Consider the following 22,912-nt stretch of genomic DNA (forward strand, 5'->3'; position numbering starts at 1 on the left):
ATTCTCCTCCACGTCTCCTCTGTCGTCTCGTTTTTTCTTCGTTAAATCCAGAGCTTGCCCTGTCACAGAGCACAACACCTGTGTAGGCACAAAAACCAAAATGGCAGCAGGCTGGTGTGTGTGTTAGTGTGTTGTGTGGTTCGCTTCAGTACTTGTTGGCATTTGCACGTTTTATACATGTACAAAGTTCTTTTTTTTTTCTTCATTTTATATCTTCTTTAGGTGTATATGTTTGGTTTGTTTTTCTGTGTGTTTCTCTATATCCTGTGTCGGTATGCATGCTTTGAGCATAATGAGTCTATAAAGGTTTTTCCCCGTCATGTCTAAAAAACAGCAGCAAAAAGTTGGTCTCTGCAAAAAATCTTCTTCCACAGACGCCAAAGCAAAACAGGGGAAAAAGAGGCATTTGCGAAGAAAAAAAAGAATGAAAAAGAAGAATAAGAAAAACTCTGGGATCCTTCTTTCAGTCACCCAATCTTTCCACAGGTTTCTCCAGCAGGATCAAGGGACCACCCTTCCTTCATGATATGTAGCAGAGCAAGAAGTCTTTGTACTTTTACTGCACTTGTGGAAATAAGGTGTTGTGGCCCTTCATCCTGTGACAGAGAGAGAAGAGAGACAGAAATAGTGGATTTAGAGCGGTGGCGGTGGCAAACATGCTCAGGGTTGCTGGATCCTGGTTATCACACAGACTGACAGGCACAGCCAACAGCATGAGAAACAGACAGGAAAGGAAGGTGAAAAAACCATGAGGGTGTCAGTCAAAAACAGAAATAAGTGGGCTAAGAGTGGGGTGGAAGGTTCTTGTTGGAACCATGGAGAAAAAGACTCTATGTTATTAAAGGCCAACTTCATTTAAATGCAATAATGTTCACACAAAAACAAACAACAAAAGAAAATGGGGTAATGACAGTATTGTCCAGTGTGAATAAAACATATAGACTTTAATCTGGGCTCAACACAAAACACCTACACAATTCATTCTTTGAAATTGTGCCTCAGCATTAAATGTGTCCGCGCTGACAAAGGATCTAGTTTACAGACTATCATCCCTAATATGTGGTGAGCAATGATGTGGGTGTAGTGCAACTATGGAACCGACTCCCCGGGAAACAAGATGAAAGTGTCGGCTGGTGTGTGCCCAGTCGCTCTTTGACGTACCTATCCTGTAAATGAGCTTATTATGATTTCATATGTCTCTATCCCGTAGAATGGATGGAAACTTGTTCTGTGTATTAAAGCAAGCGTGGTCATTAGCAATATAAACCGCTTCCTCAATAACCCAGTGCCTTCTTAAAAGTCGCTAGCTTCCATCATGATTTCAACATGAACTCCTACGTCCTGGCATGAGCTATTTGTCTCTACATTACATCCCCTTAATAGCCCAATCTTTTGGATGGCTCTATAAAAGACACCTGACTGTTAAGAGGCAGAGTTATTGATAGAAAGACTTCATCACTCGCTGCTTGTCTGGATAGAAACAGCAGAGTTCATTGCATACACAACAGGAGAGGGTGTCGCCTGCAGTGCAGCTGAGCGAGCAGAGCAAACCAGCCTGGAAAAAGTACGGCCAAGAGGGAAAGATACAAACTCGCTAGGAAAAAGGGATCTGTTACACTTTGAACTTTTCACAGACCACAAAGGGGTATAAAACAAAACAAAGACCTAAAGCTTATTTATCTGCAGGTTTAATGGTGGCACATTTTCCACAATCCAAAGCAAATAACGCCACTATGCATATTTTTGTAAATGTATGTGTACAAGTGGCTTTTGGCGATGTGGCTCTGCAGCGCTGTATCCTGCTCTCCTGGTGTAATTGGTTTGCTCCTTCATAAATAAATAAATGAGGAGTGATTCTCATGTTAGGCAAATAAAACAATCTTGCACAGAAGTACTCCCTGTGCAGATGAAATCCACAGAGAAGTGGAATGTCAACATTAGCTTGTGCTCTTGCATCCAACTCTGGAGAATTAATTGGCTACACAAACACAAGGTCGCCCTGGCCATCTTTCAACTAAAAAACTGTCGATCAGGGCGGATAAGGCTCCTTTTGCAAAAGTTACCTATTTGTATAAAATCATAGATAGCTGAAAAACATTGTTGATGAATGTGAAGGAATATAGAAATAGAAATGCAGTACATCCATACACATGACCCCACAAGAGAAAGTAAAACATCACAAGGGCACACGGTACAAGAGCACAAAGGATTAAGGCCACTTCCAGTTATAGTCCACCAACCAGTCAGCACGTCATTTACATTATATGTACCACAATACCAGCCAAGAGAGGCATCAGTAAACTGCACTGCACAGACTGCCAAGTACAGAATACACTAGTTACAATCAAGAGTCTAGAGAGAGAATTTGAGAGATACCAACGCCACGTCATGCAATGCAGTCACAGTCCCACCACATGACGTCATCCAAAAGAAAATGACACCATGGGCTCACTTACAGCTGTGGGAACTCGGCCCAGACAGGAGGGGGTGTGGCTAATGCAGGCAGGCCACCTCACACTGTGATGGGCCATGGCAGGGCCACGTGTTGGGTGCAAAAGAAGAAACAAACAATGGGATTTTCTTGTCCTAAGTCACATTTAAAACCACATCCACACTTCATTCCATACTTGGAAGAGTCATTTCTCTAAAGTTAAATGGAGAAAAAGTTTGGCAAGAAAAACAGATATAACAGAGGACATCATATTTAACAGGGCGCAAAAGTGCTTCTCCGGTGCTGGAATCTTCTCAGCCTGACAACATTTGCAGGTTAAAAAGTTGAATTGATGTTTTATATTCGCAAAATACCCCTTAAGGCAGAGAGGCATATTTTAGGAACTTGCCCTGTCTACTGTAATTGGATTTGCCTTGCATTGTTTGCGATGAGGGTGGCCATATAGTGATTTTTCCCCCTTGAATTAAGTTTATCTTTAAGACACAGAACGCAATTTCAGAAAAGGGTGACTCCTAAGACCAGTGAAGAAAATGCTGTCTGATCGTGTTTTTAATTCAACTTCAAAGTGAACTAGCAAAGCATTACAGAAAGAAAGACTCAGGAGTTATCAGTGCATTAAGGTTTGCACACTTCTACCTTGGAACACAAAAGCTCATCATTCACATTTCATCAGGTTATTTCATCATAATAATACAGGGGGTTTTGAATTAAAAAGATGTAGTTGGAGCTGTATTCACTGCTTCTTGCCTCGCTCCTCAAAACTTTCTTCTTTTTGAACTTCATAATACCTGACCGTTTTTTGGTTTGTACAGCAATAGCAGAAAATGACAAAGGCAACGACTGAGGATAAAAGGACGAGTGACAAATGGATCAATACACACACACGCACACACAACTTTCAACATGTATAAAATTATAATCTGTAATCTGTGAAAGAAATCCAAATCTGTCTATCCCCTTCACGTCATATGACTTTTTCTGTGAATTGTAACTCAAACAAACAAGCTGTATTTTTATGCTTTTATTTATAGATGAGTATAAAGCTAGCCTTATGGTGTTTGTCTAATTGAGGGTTACGGCATTAATCTATTTATTATTGTGCACTGGCAGCAACACTTGGGAGAATTGAGAGAGCTGCTAGAATAAAGCATGGCATTAGTTTCTATTGAGAGAAAATGGTGTATTTGTTTGGCTTTACAAAGGTGTTACTCTTTCTATGTTGGAGCTGTGCTAAATGAATGGCACTGTAATAGTAGGCTTGGTTTTCAATAACATTTCATTTTTCTCCTTGTCCCATCTGCACTCTTCATAACATATCCATGATATTAAAGGATAAGATGACTATTTTAGATATGACTTTTGAATATCTCGCTGTCAAATCTTCTAGTCAATTTGACTTCTTCTCTACTTCTATAATAAAACATTGCCCACAGAGATAAGACTTCAGTGTATAATAAAAATGCATGTCTTGATGAGCTCCACTTTCTCTTAAATAAATGTTTAACTGAGATTTGCATGTTGCTAAGCAGCACAGACAAGTCTAGTGCGGTACTATTTTCAGGCTGAACTGATTGGCCTATGCATTTGTGAACTGGTGGTTTAACAGCTTGTATTGATTTTCTGAGCTATACCCAGCAGACAGCTATTTATGCACAGCTAGGTATTGATGATGTCATTAATTTGCACAGGAGCAACCTGCATCCGGTACAAATTAGATTTTAGACTGCAAAGGAAACAAAAACAATTTTGTGGAGCGAGGCGACCTGACAAAAATCTGAAGAGGCTCATTTAACCAAAATTGATGCCTGGAAGAAGCTAGTGCCCTGACACATACAAAACAGCATGACCAAAAATAAGCACTCAAATATAAGAATATAGCATCTCTCCAACACGCTTGCCCTGTCAAATCTGACAAATTGACATTTCTTTAAAAATATGGGACCCAGTCGTAAAAAGTGAATAACTTTACATGTATAAGTTTCCGTATTAACTTACACCATTAGGTGTGGATGCCAGTTTTTTCTGTTGAATACTTATATTTTGCATTAAAAAGTAAAGACTTAAAGGTAATAATAGCACACACTAGCTGATTATTAGCCCCCAACCCAACTGTTTACAGCTTAACCCTAATATCTAATAATGTGTGATGTGTTAGTGAGTAGATACATAGATTTCAGTTGAACCAAAACAGCTCTTTAATGCCTGTTATGATCCGTCTCAAATAGTGCAACTATGTTTGCTCAACACTTGGACCTGAACACAGACTCAAGTTTTCTTTTTTAAATACATCTAAACATATAATACTAAAAGAAAGCCCCATGCTCCAGATGAGAGAACATTACCAATGTGCATGTCTGTATATATGTGTGTTGTTACTGTACCAGGGTATGGACAGAAGACGAGTCAGTAAGGTCGGTTGGCATCCTTTGGCCGCTTGAGCTGTACCTTCAGCCTCTTCATGCCTATCTGAAAACCATTCATGGCCTGGATCGCCGCTTGAGCACTGGACGGATTATCAAAACTCACAAAACCTGAAAGAAAAACACAGAGGAGAGCCCATGAGCAAAGAAGAAAGGTGAGATTGAAGTTTCCACCAAAAGATAACAGAAATAGAGAAAGGTGCAGTGAATAGAGGAACGTGATGAAAGGAGCCAACAGGAAGACCCCTTTTAACTCCTGACAATGACGTGACAATAGGCCTTTGTTTTGTCTTTTGAGCAGATTAATTGGAAATCTCTGAATTAAAAAAAGATTACACAAAGCACCGCTGCCTAATAACATTGATATGGAAAAAAATCAAACAGCAAGCGCTATTAGAAACTCTGCGGGGACAAAAACATGAAAGATAACGGGAAAAGGGCGTTTGCAAAGGAAGTGTAATGTTACCTGCTGTCGTGGGGATGGTTGTGTATGAGTCCACGTCCATGAATATACAATGTTCTACCATCGATTATTTTGAAAATGTAAAAAGCTGAATAAATGAGTGCATCAGTGGGTCAAGAGAGTAATGTAGAGGTGCTCTGCTCGGATGTGTGGTATTTAAAAACAGGTTGCGATTGACTTGTCAGTGTTACCAAATAGATGTCAATCATTAAAATTACATAAATCTTCCGATATCTTCTAATAGAAATAATATTTGGACTGTAAATGGAAAAGAGATTACTATATGTCAAGTGCGTTTGCTATTTTCAATATACTGTGCAGCCTTGATACTTACAACACACCAATATTAAAAGACAAGAGCAGCGGGCTGGAGGCGGCCTGTCTGTCTGCTGTCTGTGTGTGTGTCCATGTTCATGTAGAGAGTGAAAAGTGCAGGGCAGAGGGGTCGTACTGAGCTGCTGGGAGCGGGGGTCTGGTAGGACACGGGGTGCTGCTGCCTGAGTTATCGCCCTGGTGCGGAGGCAGAATTAGCCCACAGCCCTTCCACGGCATCGGGAGTCCTCGCCAAGCTCTTATCAGACACCCACGTGATTGACAGGCCGAATTTTCCACCTGCCAGCTGATTTGATCACACCGCTATGGGTCCAATTTAATTTGGGGGGAGAGGGCAGGCTTTTGTCAGTGCAGGTGAGATAAGGCTGCTGCTTTTACAAACCCTTTAAACAAACTGAGCAGGGGAAGGGCCTGTCAGCTGCCAGTGATCCTCCACTCCGATCTCCTCACACGCGCGCATGCACCGACCCGGCCTTTAATGAACCTTCATACCTCACGTTCTACATGCCAAAGACGTCGGCCGGTGTCAGGGTACAGTAGCAGAAGAAATAGTTGGCACTGGAATGAAAAGGTACCTGGATCCATGTACATTCAAATACATTACATATGTATAATAAAATAGGGCTTCATGTTGGCTGCTCTTCCTGACGCTCAATGCCCTGAACAATACTAAAGTTGGAGATAAGAGAGCCCTGCAGCACACCATATCAGCGCACAATGAGTTTTTATGCATTTTTAATGTTTTACAATGATGATGATGGCTCGAGAACATGTGGCAATGTTGATGTCCTCTGTATAGATAAGAGGCATTCGGAGAGCACTGCTACAAATAGTATTTTTGGATTGTTAAAATGCAGTGCTACAGTATGATAGAATATATTATTATGTTTCAGAGTTCTCCAAAAATGTGAATATGAAACAAAGCTCTAAAACAGTTCACATGAAACAAATAAATACATATTTATACCCTGCAGAAGGATTTTGGCCCCATTTAAAGTGTATGAGTAATTTTGTTCTCAAACGACCTTTTGAAAAGCATTTGGGTTGAATCCAGTTAATGCCACTTAAAAAGGTAAGCTTTGATCCCTTACAAGTCATCATTTTATGACAAATGCCGAGGATTAAGTGAAACATTGCTGTGGAGTTATTTTTGTATAACTTCAAAAGGAGTCAACAATGATGTATTTCAACGAAATACTATGATTCATGTGTTGCCTATAATGAAATATAGGCCTATAACATTCTCACGGGGGTTGTGTAATAGGCAAGGCAATTATGAATCACATTTAATGTTTATGTTGTCCATTCAAAAGGTCATTAACATAATAAGGGGTGACTCAGATGAAAAGGTTAGGGACATTTTACTATATCATAATCACTTTTTTTTGTCTACAGTCACTGTTTGGGTCATGGGTTTCAACTAAATTACCATTGTCTGCCCTTATCAAGAAAAATATGAAACAATGTTAATTAAAACAATTGATATATTACTGATTATAATGAAATATTGCATTGTTAACCCATATTAATGTCACATATTACTATTTTAATGTCTCCTCCCTTGTATAAACTACTCAATTTGTTAATTTTGTACAAAAGAGCCACGGGATTTCTGCCATAACAATTAGTCTGGAAAAAATTACAAAAGAATGAGTGGATAATTTGCTATATTTCCAGCCAGGATCTTAATTACTAGCCGTGCGAAATACGCCAGTGAGACTGATGAGGTCAAGCTCCCTTTGTCCTGCTCCTTTGTTGAGTGACAGTTAGTGATAGTGAGAGGCATATGTTTAGAAAAGGGCCCAGCGATCCAGACAGGCCAAAAGAAAGACAGTGTCACGAGATGGACAGCTAAGAAAAGCCTCATAGAAGTGCCATGCTGAAGAGAGAGTGAAGGAAAGCCAATGCTGGGAGTCTGCCTGCGTCTCCCGGGGGCCGCTGTCCAACTAAATCAACAGCACAGGCCCACACTATAGTCTATTATTAGCTCTTTAAGCCCGTAGATTCCTCCTGCACCGGCTCTATTGGACTGAACTGGTTTGCCGTGTGGGAGGTGGAACATGGGGAGGTGGGAGAGTTGTGTCCAACTGGTGGGTCTCTGGTGGGGAGTGGGGTGCTGAGAAAAGCTCTTTTGTAAAGTCAAATCCAATGTGTAAATGCTATACTGGTGGTGGGTGTAAAATGAAAAGTGAAAATGAAAATTGGATTAGGGAGTTGATGTTAAAGTTAGAGATAAGAGACTCATTGCACAGCATATCACGTTTTTATGCATTTTAATGTGCAAAAATGATTGCTTGGTGCCAGTGCTGATATTCACAGTCGTATGGATAAGATGCTGTGTGTAACTTTGTATGAATGATCGCGTTAACATGTTTAGTATGCCCATTTCATTGCATTTTGATGGGACTGGTTCATCAAGTACATCATGCAGTTACTTTAGTCATGAAACTGAATCCAGCAATCTTCATTTGTTTAAAATACAATCAATCACTAATAATAACTCACATAAAGACAAGCAGTAGTCCAAAAATAAGGATCGAAATTAAAAAAGCCAACCAAATAGGCCACATTAAAATTTGTAGCGTACTAAATGTAATCACACTTTTTTTCATTGAATTGATAGCACATGTGAAGACAATTTTTCAAGTCCCAAAACAAAATTCATGGCACTTGTAACTTTTGAAATTTGGAGCATCCTCCAGTTGTGATTGCCTGTGTCTCGTCAAATTTTCACAAATAATGAATCCAGGAATAAATGAGCGTGTATCTATGTGCCTGGATCTCCCTCCTCGGCTCTCTGCTCAGTGGCATGTAACACCACCTTTAAAATGTTAATTGTGCCTTGATTAGAATAGACAGTGGGGATAAACGCAAACTAATTGGAAGAAGGGAGTGAGAGGCTAGAGTGGATTGCCAAAACACAGCCTAATTATTAATGACATTTTCAACGTCAATTTTTTGAAACTCACCAAAACACTTGCTCTGATTGGTCGCCCGGTCCACGAAGACTTTGGCAGAAATGACGTTGCCAAAAGGCAGGAACATTTGCATGAGCTCCGCGTCTCCAAACTCTTGCGGCAGGTGATAAATAAACAGGTTGCAACCTTCTGGCCCTGGTGATGAGAGAGAGACAACAGGATGGATCGTGTGCATTCATAAACACAGAGATGGCCAGCAGCCGCACACACTGACCTCCACAACATGGGGATAAAATATATGCAATCGTGATCCAAGGAGGGAGACATTTTACGCACCACAGACTGCAGATATTTGGGGGGCACAATTGCAGTTTCTTATTCAGGAGATGGCAAATTAAAAAATTTAATTTGATTACTCAACTTTAAAATGAAATTAACTTGAGTTTATAACCGTGTCCACACTCACAAAAGAAATCTAATATGCTTCATGTTAAGTCATAATAATTTGAATAACTACAATAGATGTATGAATGTTGAAATCAAATATGACACATCATTTGAATTTAAATAATTTGTGCTTGGTACATATGCCCCAAACACTCAACATAATTAAATAGGCTTTTATGTAATGCATAATGTGTCTTCCCTTTGTTGCTTGGTCAGATGGTTTTAAGATTTTAATTTGGAACCAAATCCCTTATTTCACATAAAATCTTAATTAGCACGTTTTAATGCACTGTATACTGTACATGCAGCGCACAGAATGTTATGTTAGGGAATACAACATAAAAATAAGCTAAGGGTTACATTTCATTGAGGTTAAGAAGGACCCCAGCAGCAAGAAATCATACTGTAAAGCATGATTTTTGTTTGTTTTCTTTACTCTTAAACCTTGTGTTGAATACTGTGTGTAACTTGTTTCTCAGTAAGAATGCTACTCATGCTTATTTTAAGATGTCTTCACTGGCACCTGTTACTTCCATTACATTATACTGGTATTCATCTCCTGAGACAAGAAGCATAGACAAAACTTCTTTCAATTCTCTACCTGGTCTGCAATCACTTCCTTCGCTTCAAATTACACATAGGGTGCATTTTTTACTGACACATTGCACATTTAGATCACATCAGTTCACAACTCATTTCTATGGACCATACACCAGGCTGGAAAAACTGAAATAAAAGTTATGCCAAATCAACAGCACTCACACAATGTTTTCCTTATACACTAATTGAGTTACAACAAGTCACAAACCATTTTTTTTCTGCCATTCTGACGCCTAAATGTAGAAAAAGGCATCAGGATGGACATCTGGCTTAAAATCTATGCCAAATCAATATAAATCACTATACACCTAGGGAAAAGGGAAAAAGCCAAAATGAATCAATGTTTCAGATAAAATAAAACAGTGTGGCAGTCCAGAGCGAGAAACCACAGCACGCATTAAGACATAAGCCAAATTTTTGCCCCAATTCCAGTGTGGTGACAGTTGGGACTTTCTTTCCAATCTCTCCCTCTCCACGCTTCCACACTTGCTCGCCCAGCTGCCACATATTGTACGGGCCAATCTGGATAAGGGCTGGACTGGACTGGAGAAAGCCAAGCATGGCTTGGCTTTCTCCAGTCCAGTCCCCCCCCCCCCCCCCCATGCCCCCCCATGCCCCCCCATGCCCCCCCCCTCCCCTCCCTCGCCTCCCCTACCCCACACACACACACATCATCCACAGGGGCCTTGGGATGTGATGGACTCAGGGACAGTAAGCTCGCAGTTGGCTGACTGGCTACTATTCTGTCGTGTCTGAGTGCTCAGCATGATAGCATGACCAGATGAGACTGAGGAGGTCTGCTGCTGCTGCTGCTGCTGGTGGTGAGGAGAAGGCTGATAAGAAGACTGCAGTGCTGGCCAGGCGCACTGAGATACAGGAACCACACAAACACACACTAAAGATTAAGTTTTTATTTATACAGTCTGGGTACAAGTGCTGCTTGTTTTTTATGCTGCAAAAAGTGGGAATTTAGATATTATGTAGTGCTATAGAGGTGACCGGAGGAGGGAAATTGATTGATTCTGACATTGTTAGCATAAAACAAAATAGTTTTGCCCACATTTTCATACTCCAAGTACCCCTCTAACCTTCTTATGGATTTAATATTTGCAATGAACATTTTTCATTCAAATAAATAAATTTCACCTTTCAACTACCCCCTGCTAAGTGCTCCCATATCCCCCGCAGGGATACGCAATAGAGAACACTGCAATAGAGAACCAATGGGATTCATTGAAACTGACAAATGCTACTGCTCCAACTGGGACTGTAATGGGAATTTGCACATACTGATTCCTATATCAATAATATAAATTTGTGATCTATATTTGTCACACTGGCACCAGTCAAATAATGCTTAAAAACTAATTCCACTTATAGGCAGTTTTGAAAGTACACTAAAGTGCTGTCCCTAAAATGCTGAATATAAGTCTTCCCAGGCTGTCTTAGGCAGTCATACAGAAAGATAATTGAGACTGACAAATTCTGCCAAATGGAGTGATTTACAGTCACAGTATATCCTATGCTTTATTACATCTAATGCTATATGGCACAAGAGTGAACACTATGTTAGGAATGGCAATAAATGATTATGCATGCAGCTAATTAATGTGATGAATATTTATAACCACTTAAACACATTGTAATGGACTGATTAAGCAGTCCGATGCTGCGAGTTGGAATTAGTGCAGTTTTTGAATAATGACAGACTAACTTTCCATCTCACTGCTAATGTTGGTCTCTTTAAACGGGGAGCCTTTTTCTCACATTTTCCCCAGCCAGCTCTTTCCTGCTAATTCAAAGCAGCGTAGCTACATTAGAATGGAACATGGCAATTATCACCTTTTATCTTGGGTGGGCGCGCTCGCTAGCTCTTACCTTCCCTCTGTTGCTGGGGAATGATGGTTGGTTGCTGGGGGAACGCTTGGCTGATTGGCGCATAGGCGGCAGGGTAGGCTGCTGTTGCAAAGGGAGAAGCCAGAGAGGAAATTTATTTTGCATCTGCATTTTTATATTTGAGTCAACACAAGTGATACTATTAATTCATTGTGCGTTTGAATCTGATGATGCATAAATAAACTGCATTATTACAGTGAGCAGCAAAGGGTAAAATAAAACACTACTGTACTATACACAAAGAAAAGTGAACACAACTATAGGGAACTTTGTGTTATGAGATTATAAACATGCATGAATTTCATTTAAATACGTTTATTTAATTTAAGGTGTCTGTTTATGTAATGTGATTGGACTTAAATTCAAAGCTATAGTGGAAAATATCCTGATGATGTGATTGTTGTGCTTGGAAGGTTATTAGTTTAAAAAATGTGATTTGTTGTAGTTACCAAACCAAAAGAGCTTCAAATTCAATCATTCTGTTTTGTAAAGGACGACGCTGTCTACAGACTAGACAAATTATTTTCTGTTTATATTTATTATGCATGTGTTTTACTGCTACTACTACTGCTTTAAACTTTTGGCGGAGTATAGCTATGGTAGATGCAAAACCCATCATAAAACTCCGGCATAACAGAACTGCTGATGTTGCAAAAAAAATAATACAAAATACAGTTAGCATGTCAAAAGTATATAGTGTCAAATGCATTAAAATTAAGATCTAAATGTGTGTCAAGTTGTCCAATCAAGGAGGAATCGTGTCTAGTCTTTCAGCTATCTCTGCCTGTCATAGTGATGTGACAAACACAAGTGTAGTGTGAAGGGGACAGATGGAGGAGAGTAAGAAGAGGGGGATGAGCAGGTAGAGGAGAGACAGCTCACCTGCGTAGTGTTGGACGCCAGCATAAGCCTGTTGGAGAGGGTCAGTCACCGTTGGACTCTGTGCTGCAGGAACAGGAAGAGAGCCAGAAACACAGGTGACTGAGAGGAAGACTCCAGCCAAATTTCATACACTTCCATTCAAGTTACATTGTACATTTGAAAAACATGTTGAATAAAACATGCGTGGAGCTTTGCATATGTTGTTTTTGTACATTGCGTCATGGTGTGATCGGGCAGGGGGCAAAACAACACCACCTAGGAAAGACTGTTTGTATTTCTACACGATATTATAGACTGCAGCATAAATGTGGGTTTTAAGCACTACATTTTCCTTTCTGTATCTTAAGAGTCATTGTTGTTGTTGTTATTGTGTGGAAAACTGTATAGTATTTGTACAGTATTTGTTGAACCGTATATGATTATACAGATGAGATGTGTTCATTTGCAAGTGCCACCTTAAAAAAAAGAAAGAAAAAAAGTCAAAGGTTTACAATTTACTCTGTTAACGCAAAGGTTTCAAAAGTCAAATCTAAAATTGTATTATTTCTGCACTTATTGGGCAAATCCTCTCAACTATACAGTTATTAATAATATGTGTAGAAGATGGTACAAAGAAGTAAAGACACATTTTCCGAAAGGAGGTATCTGTTCTTTTGCAAATAAACCCTTCGTTAAGCTGAATGTGAACAGAGAACAAATCAATATGCAATTAGTACTACTTGCTGTGATTAAAAGCGCACTTTGTAACTTTTCTGGTGGAGGGTCCATTGCTCACTTGTCTCCATGGAGATGTTATTGCTTTGCCTAGGATGTTCATAATTTGGCATTAAACGTATCAAAACAAGCAAACGATCCCAAAATATAAACCAGATCTGTGGAGAGATGACCCCGCTCCAGTAAGAATGCATATTTTTGGGTATTTTATGGCAATTTAACACAACTGTGATTTAATATATGCAAGATAGACAAGTTTAATGAGATTCTGTGGAAAATTCCAGGCAAAGTAACAGCATCTTCATGGAGAAAAGCAGATAGCGAACGTTACATCGTGCACCTTTTACTTGTCCTTTAGATTATGCTTTGTAAGTTTTAGATACCGTTAGAAGTTAGGCTATACCGAGCATACTGTTGTTAACTAGTCTGCATTATTTAAAGTAAGAGGGCAGGATGTCTAAACGTAATGAATGCAGCACTGATGGAGGCAACAAACAGTTAAGTTACACTGAGAGACCAAATTGGAAATTGGCTAAGCTGGCGGGAGAGCGTTGGAGGGTAGGATCACAGTGGGAGTGGGAGAAATTTGGGTTGTCATTTCTCTCAGTTCTTCAAAATGCCTGTTCGCCCCAGATGTTTGCATCAAATATTAACAACATGCCAAACAAACCACTTTGTAGTTCATTACAATTGCAGCTGCCTCTGAATAATGCAGTGACAGAGGGGGAGTGTGTGTCTGTCAGTTCTTCAGGAATGAGCCCCAGACAACATTAAGAAGCTGAGGACGGGACGAGACACATCAAATTAACCGTAATGGACTGATGGATACAAGTGATGAATTCATCCTGATACTGAGGGTGGCAGCTCCAAAATCTGCCGAAGACACTCTTGACTGACCCTGGAAGCTTAAAATGCCTCAGTTCAGATATGAAAAAGATGTCAGATGGAGAGCTGCAGCAACTTTTAATCAAAACCATATGAGTTGAGTTTATTCAAGTAGCATTCATTATATAGTATGTGTTTTGGAATCAAGTCAAGCAGGTGCTGTCATTTACATTTTGCTGATGCACTGTAAATACTACACTGTCAGCTGAAGAAATTGTAAGCAGTAAGTAGTATGCACAAAGAACCAGAGCTGGAAAGTGACTAATTACAAATACTACATCATGGTCCTGTAACTGAATAGATTTTTTGGGGGGTATTTCTAGTTTTTGAAGTAGATTTTTTTTAAACATGTACTTTAATTGACTGAAATTCTAACCATGTAATTGTAATTTGAATAGTATAGTATTGTAGAATTTGTAGAGTCACTGTTGTTTTCTGATTGCATCATTGTTTTCAGGATGCTCAGCAAGAATACAGAACCTTCAGATGAATGCCTCATATTTCCTGGGTTACCTGGGTAAGGGTGGATCCCATTAGTGTAGATGGGCTCAGACGTGGGCTGCCCGTTGCTTTGTGGCGGGAGGGCACTGAATCCATTCACTCCAATGGGCGTGGCTATGCTGGGGACGGCAGTGGCACTGATGCCTGGAGGTGTGCTGGTGCCTGGGAACACGGTAACGTGTGGGTACCAAGTAAATATACAGCTTTACAATTATCTTCTGAACACCACAGCATAATATCTGTTTGATTAGAAATTAATTAGTGTTTACATCAGTATTATTACTAAACTGACCAGTGAGACCTTATAGTTATGTGTTGATTTTACTCGAGGCTTTAATCCCAGTCTGTCACCTTGACAGTTTGGGCCTGTTTTATTATTTCTCTAATCCAGGTGAAGGGCATTTAAGTCAGGTAGGATTATGTTTGAAAGGAAAATGTAGGCCTTGTGGATTACAGATGCCATATACAGCATACAGACACTTTATTTAATACATCTGCAGTGACCCCAGCTTCAGGCGGGCGACCTACTTAGTGTCGAGCCATCAAAGCTCCTCACGACAAGAGCCAAAAAAGATAGTTCAGATTGAGGGCCAGGATTATCGCACACAAATCTTTGCTCTTATATTGTATAAGCAAAGGACTCGGCATCCAAAGTCAGTGAATTGGCCGTGTTCCCAGAAAATACATACTGTCATTCTGCTGCCGAGGGAAGGAGCGACAGATGAAGCAGAGGGAGAGATAATAGCAGACCGAGAATGACTGTAATGTGGCTGCCAATGTGTGACAGGGAATGTTTTACATGTTACTGTCAATGCACGGCTCAGCTCCGGTTCTGCTCGTACCAGCTCCTACTTCAAAACACAACTTGAAAATGCTACAAGGACACAGGATGTATTATTACTGATACTCTGGTTAAATATAAAAGTTAGATATTTCAGGGCCATGACAAAAGTTTTCTAAGTGTGTGCAATGGGCAAAGATCTGTACACAAATGATCTCATGATACATTGATACTATAGTGAGCAATTACACAATGTTTGCATTAAATATATATAAAATGCTTAGATACTGTCAATGTAAAAAGGGATTTGTGAATGAAATATATTGAGCTGATTCCAGTTTTATCACAATTGTCAATAGGTTGCATGAGTACCTCTATAACTCTATGGGAAATTTGCTTTTTTGAAGAAACAAATGTCAACATTTATCTTTAATAACAACCAGAATTTAGACATATCAGTCTTGAGGCTTAAAATGCTTTCAATTGACCACCTTTCTTTGTTCCAGTTTTTGTTTTAGTGTGGATAGGCCAAGTAAAATATAGAAATATCAACCAGAACAAAACATCTACATTTTGACAGTTAAATAGCAAATCCCACCATCAACTTTTGACCTGTCCTCCATCTCAAAGAATATGCGTCCAAGAATGGTGCAAACACAACCTATACTGATTTGATTTATCGTTTAATACTGACATTTTAACATAAACCCTTGTCTACCTTATGATTTCACAACATTAACACATCTCTATAAATCCCCTATTGTTTGCATATGGCTCAGTGAGTTATTGTGCTGGGAAACCTGTTTGCATACCTGAGGAGGGAGTCATGGGAGTCGCCACCAGCCCGTTGACATTGAAAGCTGCCATTTGCTGCATTTGCGCTGCTGCGATGGCTGCCATGGGGTTCAGGTACGAGCCTTGTGTGGCAGCCATCAGGGCGGCTTGCTGTTGCATCATCTGCTGTAGGATTAGAGAGCGACGGGGAGAGTGGGGATGGTTGGAGGGGGGAAGGGAGGGTAGGGAAAGGTAGAGAAAGAAGAGGAAGGTGAAATAGCCTCAAGACTGGAGCATGTTTACTCTTGCATGTCTGTTTGCCTGGCCAATGCCTTGTTCTCAAAGAGGGTACTCGGTGTTGCCCTACAGCTCTGCTCCTCCGTCCCACTGATAAAATGGTCTGGAGCTCATTATGCTACCGCTAGATAAAGCTAATGTGAGCTGAGTTTGGGAAAAAGATTGTACAAACTCAGGTAGTACATGTATATATGGGTTTGGAAGCAGAGTTTGTGCAGTGATTGTGCATGAGTGGGCGATTCTCACCTGTCAGAGTGAGTTGTTAGCTACTGTGTGAGTGCAAAATCTCACCGACTCCTAATTCAGGCTGTGACTTTCATGTGTGAATATAAAATGGGGGATGGGTGTGTGAGTGTGTAGGGGAAAAAGTGAAAAATATGAGGCAAGCATGCTTTCACAGGGGTCTGTCTCTCTGCTTGTAACCTACAGGAAGAATAATGGTTATACAGGCAGGTACATACTGAAACTCACAAATCCATTAATGTGGAATGCAAACATAGTTATTAGCAACAGTTCAAAGTTTCACACTGTGCATATATGATAATGATTTGTATTAAGCAGAAGAGGCAGAGGATAAACAGTGATACAATAATACTATGTAAATTGAGATTACAGCAAGCATTTAATGGTGTAAATTACACAGGGGGCGCCGCGTACCTATTGGGAGAGAGTGAGTTCAAAGCTTAATCACAACAGTTTGTGGTTTCTTTTTTAAAGCTCACCGTCTCCTCCCCCGCCGGGCTCAGACTTACAGCATGAGAGTAGGCGCCATAGGCCCCAAACTGGATGGTCATGGGACTGAAGATGCCGAGCTGCCCAGCCATCTGGTGCATCCTGCGTAGGGTCCGCTCCTTATCAGTGTCTGCAAACTTAACTACCAGACTGGATGAAGCGCCCTGCAACAACACACAACAGGGCTAGTCAGACACACAAATTGTATAAGAATATTTTGTACTTTAGTGCTATATAAATACACTCAGATGTTTATTGGACCCTTTTGCTGTAAGATGCACGAGTCTCTAGGGAAATTAACATAAAGAAAATATTCTTGACAGCGTGTCACTTCATTTCAAATTTCATAAATAACAGCACCAATGAAGTGCTGTGTATAATGTACATATGGAGTTTTCACTTTGTTAGATTACTTTGAATGTAGTCAGTGCTTGTTGTAATTGACTTCTGACTGGTATTTGCTTTTGTGAACTTTCCAACTCAGTGTATACACTGTGAATGAACTGTGCTCCTCCACAGGTCCCAGGAGCCCCTGTCCCCGCCCGGTGAAGCTCCACTGACTCCTGTCCTGGGTAATTAGGTCTGACAAAAGCCTTCGGCATGTGCAGGGCAAACTATTGACTAATGGCTTTGCCTTATGGCAGATATACTTCAGTATTGATGTGTCTGCTCCTCAGTTTGCATCCAATTAAATCATTTGAGAGACAAAGAGCAGACCCAGTTCCTCATGTGACAGCCGGACAGACAAACAGACATAGAGGATGAGGATGCTGCCAGGCAGAGAAAACAGCCATAGATACTGTCAAGAGGACCAGGCTACTATTTAATTACAGGCAGTGCATGCTGGGAAAGAGCACAGAGCAGCACCAGGACAGAAGGACGCATGCAGCCAAGGGGCAGTCCGGACACGATTAGTAAGATCATAAAAGCAAAGACACGGGGAGAAAAGTACTCCATAATCACAACATGAAACAGTGCTTCATAAAATGTCTCATCCAGACGGGGTCAGGACAAATTCACACTTTGATTTAGAGCTCATTTTTTTGTTTTTCTTCTTTAGAATAATAATACCATTACAGAATGAAGTCCAGTTGTAATCAGAGGCTGTCCGTTACAATGCCGACACCATCATGCAATGCCTTGCTTCTTAGAAATTCTCTATATTCCAGTAGCATCAGTAAATGCGGTGGATGTGTGAGTTGTTTGGACGGTGCACCACTGCGGGGACACTATCTGAGTCAGACAGCCCTGCTCCAGGAGGAGGCTACTCCTCCCTCGATGCCATTTCAATTAGTTAAATCAATAGTCTGACGTGGCAGTGTTAATGGCACACTTTTCCATTCTAATTTCATTTCCTTCCACTTGCTGACCTTTTACACCACTTTCTCAACTCCATGGACCAGTTTGGAGGGACTGTGCAGTTGGATTTAATGAGAATAGTACTGAGCAAACATGCCTTCTACCAGCAGCGTGGCACCCGGGCCTGCCTGCAGCACCGCCTGGCATTTAGATCACTTCCATTTTCTGCTTTGTGTATCCGGTGTATTCTTATGTTCACTTAATACCTCATGCAGAATACATTGTGAGCATCCGCCGCGTGAGCAGGGAGAGCCGCGGGGTGTAGCCTGTGCTTGGTGACTCAGGGTGTAGTCTGGCCTGGTCTGGCTTCTACTCCTCTCTCTACGGCACAGTGCTTTTGTGGCAGCGGAGTGGAGGCAGGCTACAATGTCTTTTCTGAGCGACTTTGGCAGCTACACTGAAGCACTATCGCAGTCTCTGCAGGTGTTGAAAGCACAGCAAGTCTCGTCAGGGTCCAACCAATCCCAACTTTAAGAGCCTAAATGTTGTGGCGATGAAGTGCGCTATTATCGTCCATTTGCAGGAGGGATCCCATATCCTCTAATTTTAGTGTATCCCAAACTACAGTGGAGCAAGTTCAAGTACTACTTAAGGAAAAGTATACATACATTAAATACTAGATAGAAACTGAAGCACTCAGAAGAAACACACCCCAACAGCACAGAGCATAGAAACCCCACATCCTGGAATAGTTAGTTTTTATGTTTTACACTTTTGTTTTTATCCATGGTTTTCAAATGATGAAAAATTAGGACCATTGCCATAACAATTAACAATTTAAAACAAAATATGATATCTTTTGAATGGTGAAATGTGCTCAAAATGTCACCAATATACATAAATTACTATATGTCTATATGTTAAACCCTGTTGTTTGTTAGCGATTGGCTCCACGCACTTGCCATGTTCATTTTACGGCTTACAGTTCTTTCAGCTGATAACAAACACAACATTGGGGTTGAATAATGGCACCACGTTCTCAAGTTGTAAAAAACATAATTTCACTTTAGTTTATTTATACCGACAAAGAATATGTTGAATGTTGCGCTATTTTTTATTTCTTCGGATAGGCCCAGTAATTAGAGAAATATTCACAATAAACTAGGTCAACAAATCTGCCCTCTGACAGTTTAACAGCTAATTCTACCATAGAATTCTAACATCCTCTCCAGCTCAATTATTAACTATAAACCCATGAATCCGACCTATCGAACCCAGGACTTTCTTGGAGAGTACAAGCCAATTTGCCACCATTTGCCAGTTCCGTGTGTGTGGATTGTCAAATTCCAAATCAATATGCAAAACGCTGCACTCAAAGAGACAGCCTATTTGTTGTGACGACCCTAGAAAGAAAAACGAACCGAATGTGATCTCGTCATGGCTGAATCATCCCACATGAAACAATATTATATGGACACTTAATTAAGAAACAGGTGGCAGCAGACCATGGGCAGTGGATGCAAATGCAGCCACTCCTCACTGCGAGTTGAAAATCACAAGCTGACAAACAAACAGAATAATAACCTGAGCCGGCATGGGTCCTATACCTGGAGAGAAAATGAATTTGCTGAATTTGATAAAGGCCAACAGGGAGCCTTCACTTTTGACAGGTACAACTAAGGAATTTGTCATGGGTTCAAAAACTAATCTAATTCCCTCAACAACGCACTTGACTTGTGGAAATCTCTTGAATGGATTTCCGTATTGGCCTACAGACGTATAGGCGGGGAAATACAAATAGTATAATAGAGGGATTAGAACCATAAAGTACAGCAGTGAATTTGCATTGCATAAAAAGAGTAGTGTGTATGTTCCCACAACACAGTGACCGCTATAGTAAAAATAGCTTTAAAGGGATACTTAGCCTAGTTTATACACCTACTTTAGTCCCTACAGTGGACAGTCAGCACAGTCCCAAATTAAACTAGCCAAAAACAGCCATGCCTGGGTCACAGTGACTTACTTGCTTACTTACTGGTAAAAAAGAGAGAGGAAAAAAAAAAAAAATCTTAAATTAAATCATTTTAATCATATTTGAATGTCTCTCTAGACTACTTTAAAAAGGTGTTTTAGGAGAGTAGTGCACAGTGATTTGTGTAACTATGCCGAATTTAGCATGGAGCTAATTTCCATCCGTAGTCCTCATCACTACAGTAATAAATAGGCCTGTTTGTCGTCATCATCATTATAAGATACAATTGAAGTTGAATAACCATTGGAAAGCTCGTTAAAAGGCGGGAAATGCTTTAAAAAGACTGTACTTATATTTAACTGAAAGAAAATCAAAGCAAAATCAAAACATTGTGCCAATAATAAAAATAAACAGTTACATTGCCAGGCTAGTTTTGCTATCTAGTCTCAAAGCTCTTATTTTATTCTTTTTTTTAAATTTAGCTATATATAAAATTCATTATTCCTTATATTATGTGGTAATCGATTTTGGTTTGGCTTGCAGTTCTGTAATACCTACTACACCTCAAATAATATACACAGCACATTGATTTCATATATATTTCCTCCGTACAGTAGTATCTCTACCCGGTCCATGTATAGTGAGCCTTGTTATCTACAGTACTGTGTCCAGACTTCCATGGCATGACACTGAACATGACACTGCTCCTGTCTGCTTCTCCCTGCCATCTGAACCCAAGCCACCTGCCCCTTCACTGCCTGACACCCATACAACAGCTGAACCAGTTAGCGCACCTCCCTGTGCCCAATCTCCCTTTAAAGTCAATTTCGGAAGCACCTGCAAAGCACAATAAACATCAATTAAAGCTATGAGCGCATCTATCAGTGTGTGCCCTTTAGTGGCATGGCGCGCCCTTAAACTTCATTACAGCCTTTCATTTGAGGCCAGCGTATTTTGCTGTAGGTATTAATGATGGCGTGAGCGCGTGTGCCAGGTAACACAGATGCTGTGGAGAGAACATTAGGAAAGGAGAGAGAGAGCCACTTCTTTGTTCAAGGTTCATCTAGACCACAGCTGGCAGTGGGCAGAGGCAGAGCAGCCGAGCAGCCGAATCACGCCTCCTGTTAGTCTGTTGTTGACGACATGTGGCACTGATATTATCCAAATTAACTGTGTAGCCCATCGGTACCACAGCCTTAGCCGGGTGCTAATGGCCACCTTGCCAATTAATCTGAAAGGCAGTTTTTGGACGCGGTGGATAACAGGTGCAGAGATGGAGGAGATATTTATACAATCATTAACTTAGATCATTTAAACTACCTCAGATGGATTGGTCCTATCTCCTTGTAAAACTATCATTGCATCATTAAAGATCTGTATGTTTTTTTGCAGAGCAAAGTATTGAAGTGCACACAATTTTAAATAGTAAATTTCACAACCAAGAAAAAGCTTTTCACAGGAGTTTTCCCCATCAACTTAAAAGTTAAAATTTAGACAACGACTAATGTTCCAGCTCGGCACTTCTGCATAACTCTGCCAGGGGAGCATCATATCCTGAATCTATTCAAATGTGATGTTGTAAGACCAGGTGTGGTAAAATGTTCACAATGTAAAGCATTTTTAAGATGCTTATGTGTAGAGTCTATAACTATTGTTTCTGTGATTTCATTGGATTGAAAAGGAGTCATTAAAAGCCCATTAGATGCCCATTGTGAAAAATAGTGGAAAACAGGAATATAAAATCATTATGTTAAATATCTAATTTGAGTATATATTATAATATTTTATAATAGTTATGCTTTCCAATGCAAGTGAACAACAAAGTCATTATTCAGGTTTTGCGCTTATTAAAACCAGACCCTTGTGAATTATACAAGGAAAAGTTTGCCTTCCACTGTACACAAAGTTGAAATGACTCTACCAGTTTATCAGACTCTCTCACTACTTCAATGTAATGCAAAATGAGACGGCATCAAAAAGATGTGTAAATTACATCTGGCTTCCAGCACACTCTCTGACTGCCAGGAAGCATCCGTAAATATTTATTGCGGAACATCAGTGGAGTGTGTGAAGGTATGGGTGCCTGCCAGCAAAAGTGAGTGCCTGCGTGCGTGTCCAGCTGTGCAGTACTCAATGCAATGCCCGGCCTGTATAATGCCTCATAATTCATCATTTCTTTTACTTAGTCTTCACTGGTGACAGAAGAAAAAGGAAATTACAATTAGTGTAAAAGGAGCTAGATAATAGTTTCAGATGTATGAGGCTGACTCACAAACTTAACTCTGTAATAGAGTGGACAAATGCATTAGCACGTCCCCATAGACTTTTGTGTACACACAAATAGACACTTACATCAGCAAACCAAAACAGAAGTGCCAAGGTCCCCCGGAGTGAGCGGGGACGCCAATCATTTCTGCCTATTTAAAGTCAGAGACTGTTTCATAATATATGAAGATAAATAGCTGCACCTCAACCCTTTTGCTTTTAGGAGGAAATGGAGAGAAGCCAAGTGTGAGAAAACCTAGACAGAATTTTAGATGTCATAG

At 40.3% G+C, this 22,912-nt stretch overlaps 1 protein-coding gene across 2 annotated transcripts in view; it reads right to left on the reverse strand.

The window, feature by feature from the left end:
• Nucleotides 1-209: 209 nt before the first annotated feature.
• Nucleotides 210-22,912, reverse strand: part of celf6 (CUGBP Elav-like family member 6) — a 138,537-nt gene continuing 115,834 nt past the window's right edge. The window contains exons 6-13 of one of the 2 annotated variants that reach the window (XM_033988915.2): nucleotides 17,116-17,259; nucleotides 16,105-16,252; nucleotides 14,524-14,673; nucleotides 12,412-12,474; nucleotides 11,512-11,592; nucleotides 8,638-8,781; nucleotides 4,834-4,983; nucleotides 210-596 (exon numbers count right to left, since the gene is read on the reverse strand). In XM_033988915.2, coding sequence (XP_033844806.1) covers nucleotides 4,856-4,983; nucleotides 8,638-8,781; nucleotides 11,512-11,592; nucleotides 12,412-12,474; nucleotides 14,524-14,673; nucleotides 16,105-16,252; nucleotides 17,116-17,259 — 858 coding nt within the window. In that variant the 3' untranslated portion in view covers nucleotides 210-596; nucleotides 4,834-4,855. Of the gene's footprint in view, nucleotides 597-4,833; nucleotides 4,984-8,637; nucleotides 8,782-11,511; nucleotides 11,593-12,411; nucleotides 12,475-14,523; nucleotides 14,674-16,104; nucleotides 16,253-17,085; nucleotides 17,260-22,912 lie in introns of both variants that reach the window. The other variant, XM_033988912.2, reaches the window with a different exon arrangement.

This window comes from Periophthalmus magnuspinnatus, chromosome 3, assembly GCF_009829125.3.
Source record: "Periophthalmus magnuspinnatus isolate fPerMag1 chromosome 3, fPerMag1.2.pri, whole genome shotgun sequence".
NCBI classification, from domain to species: Eukaryota; Metazoa; Chordata; class Actinopteri; order Gobiiformes; family Gobiidae; genus Periophthalmus; species Periophthalmus magnuspinnatus.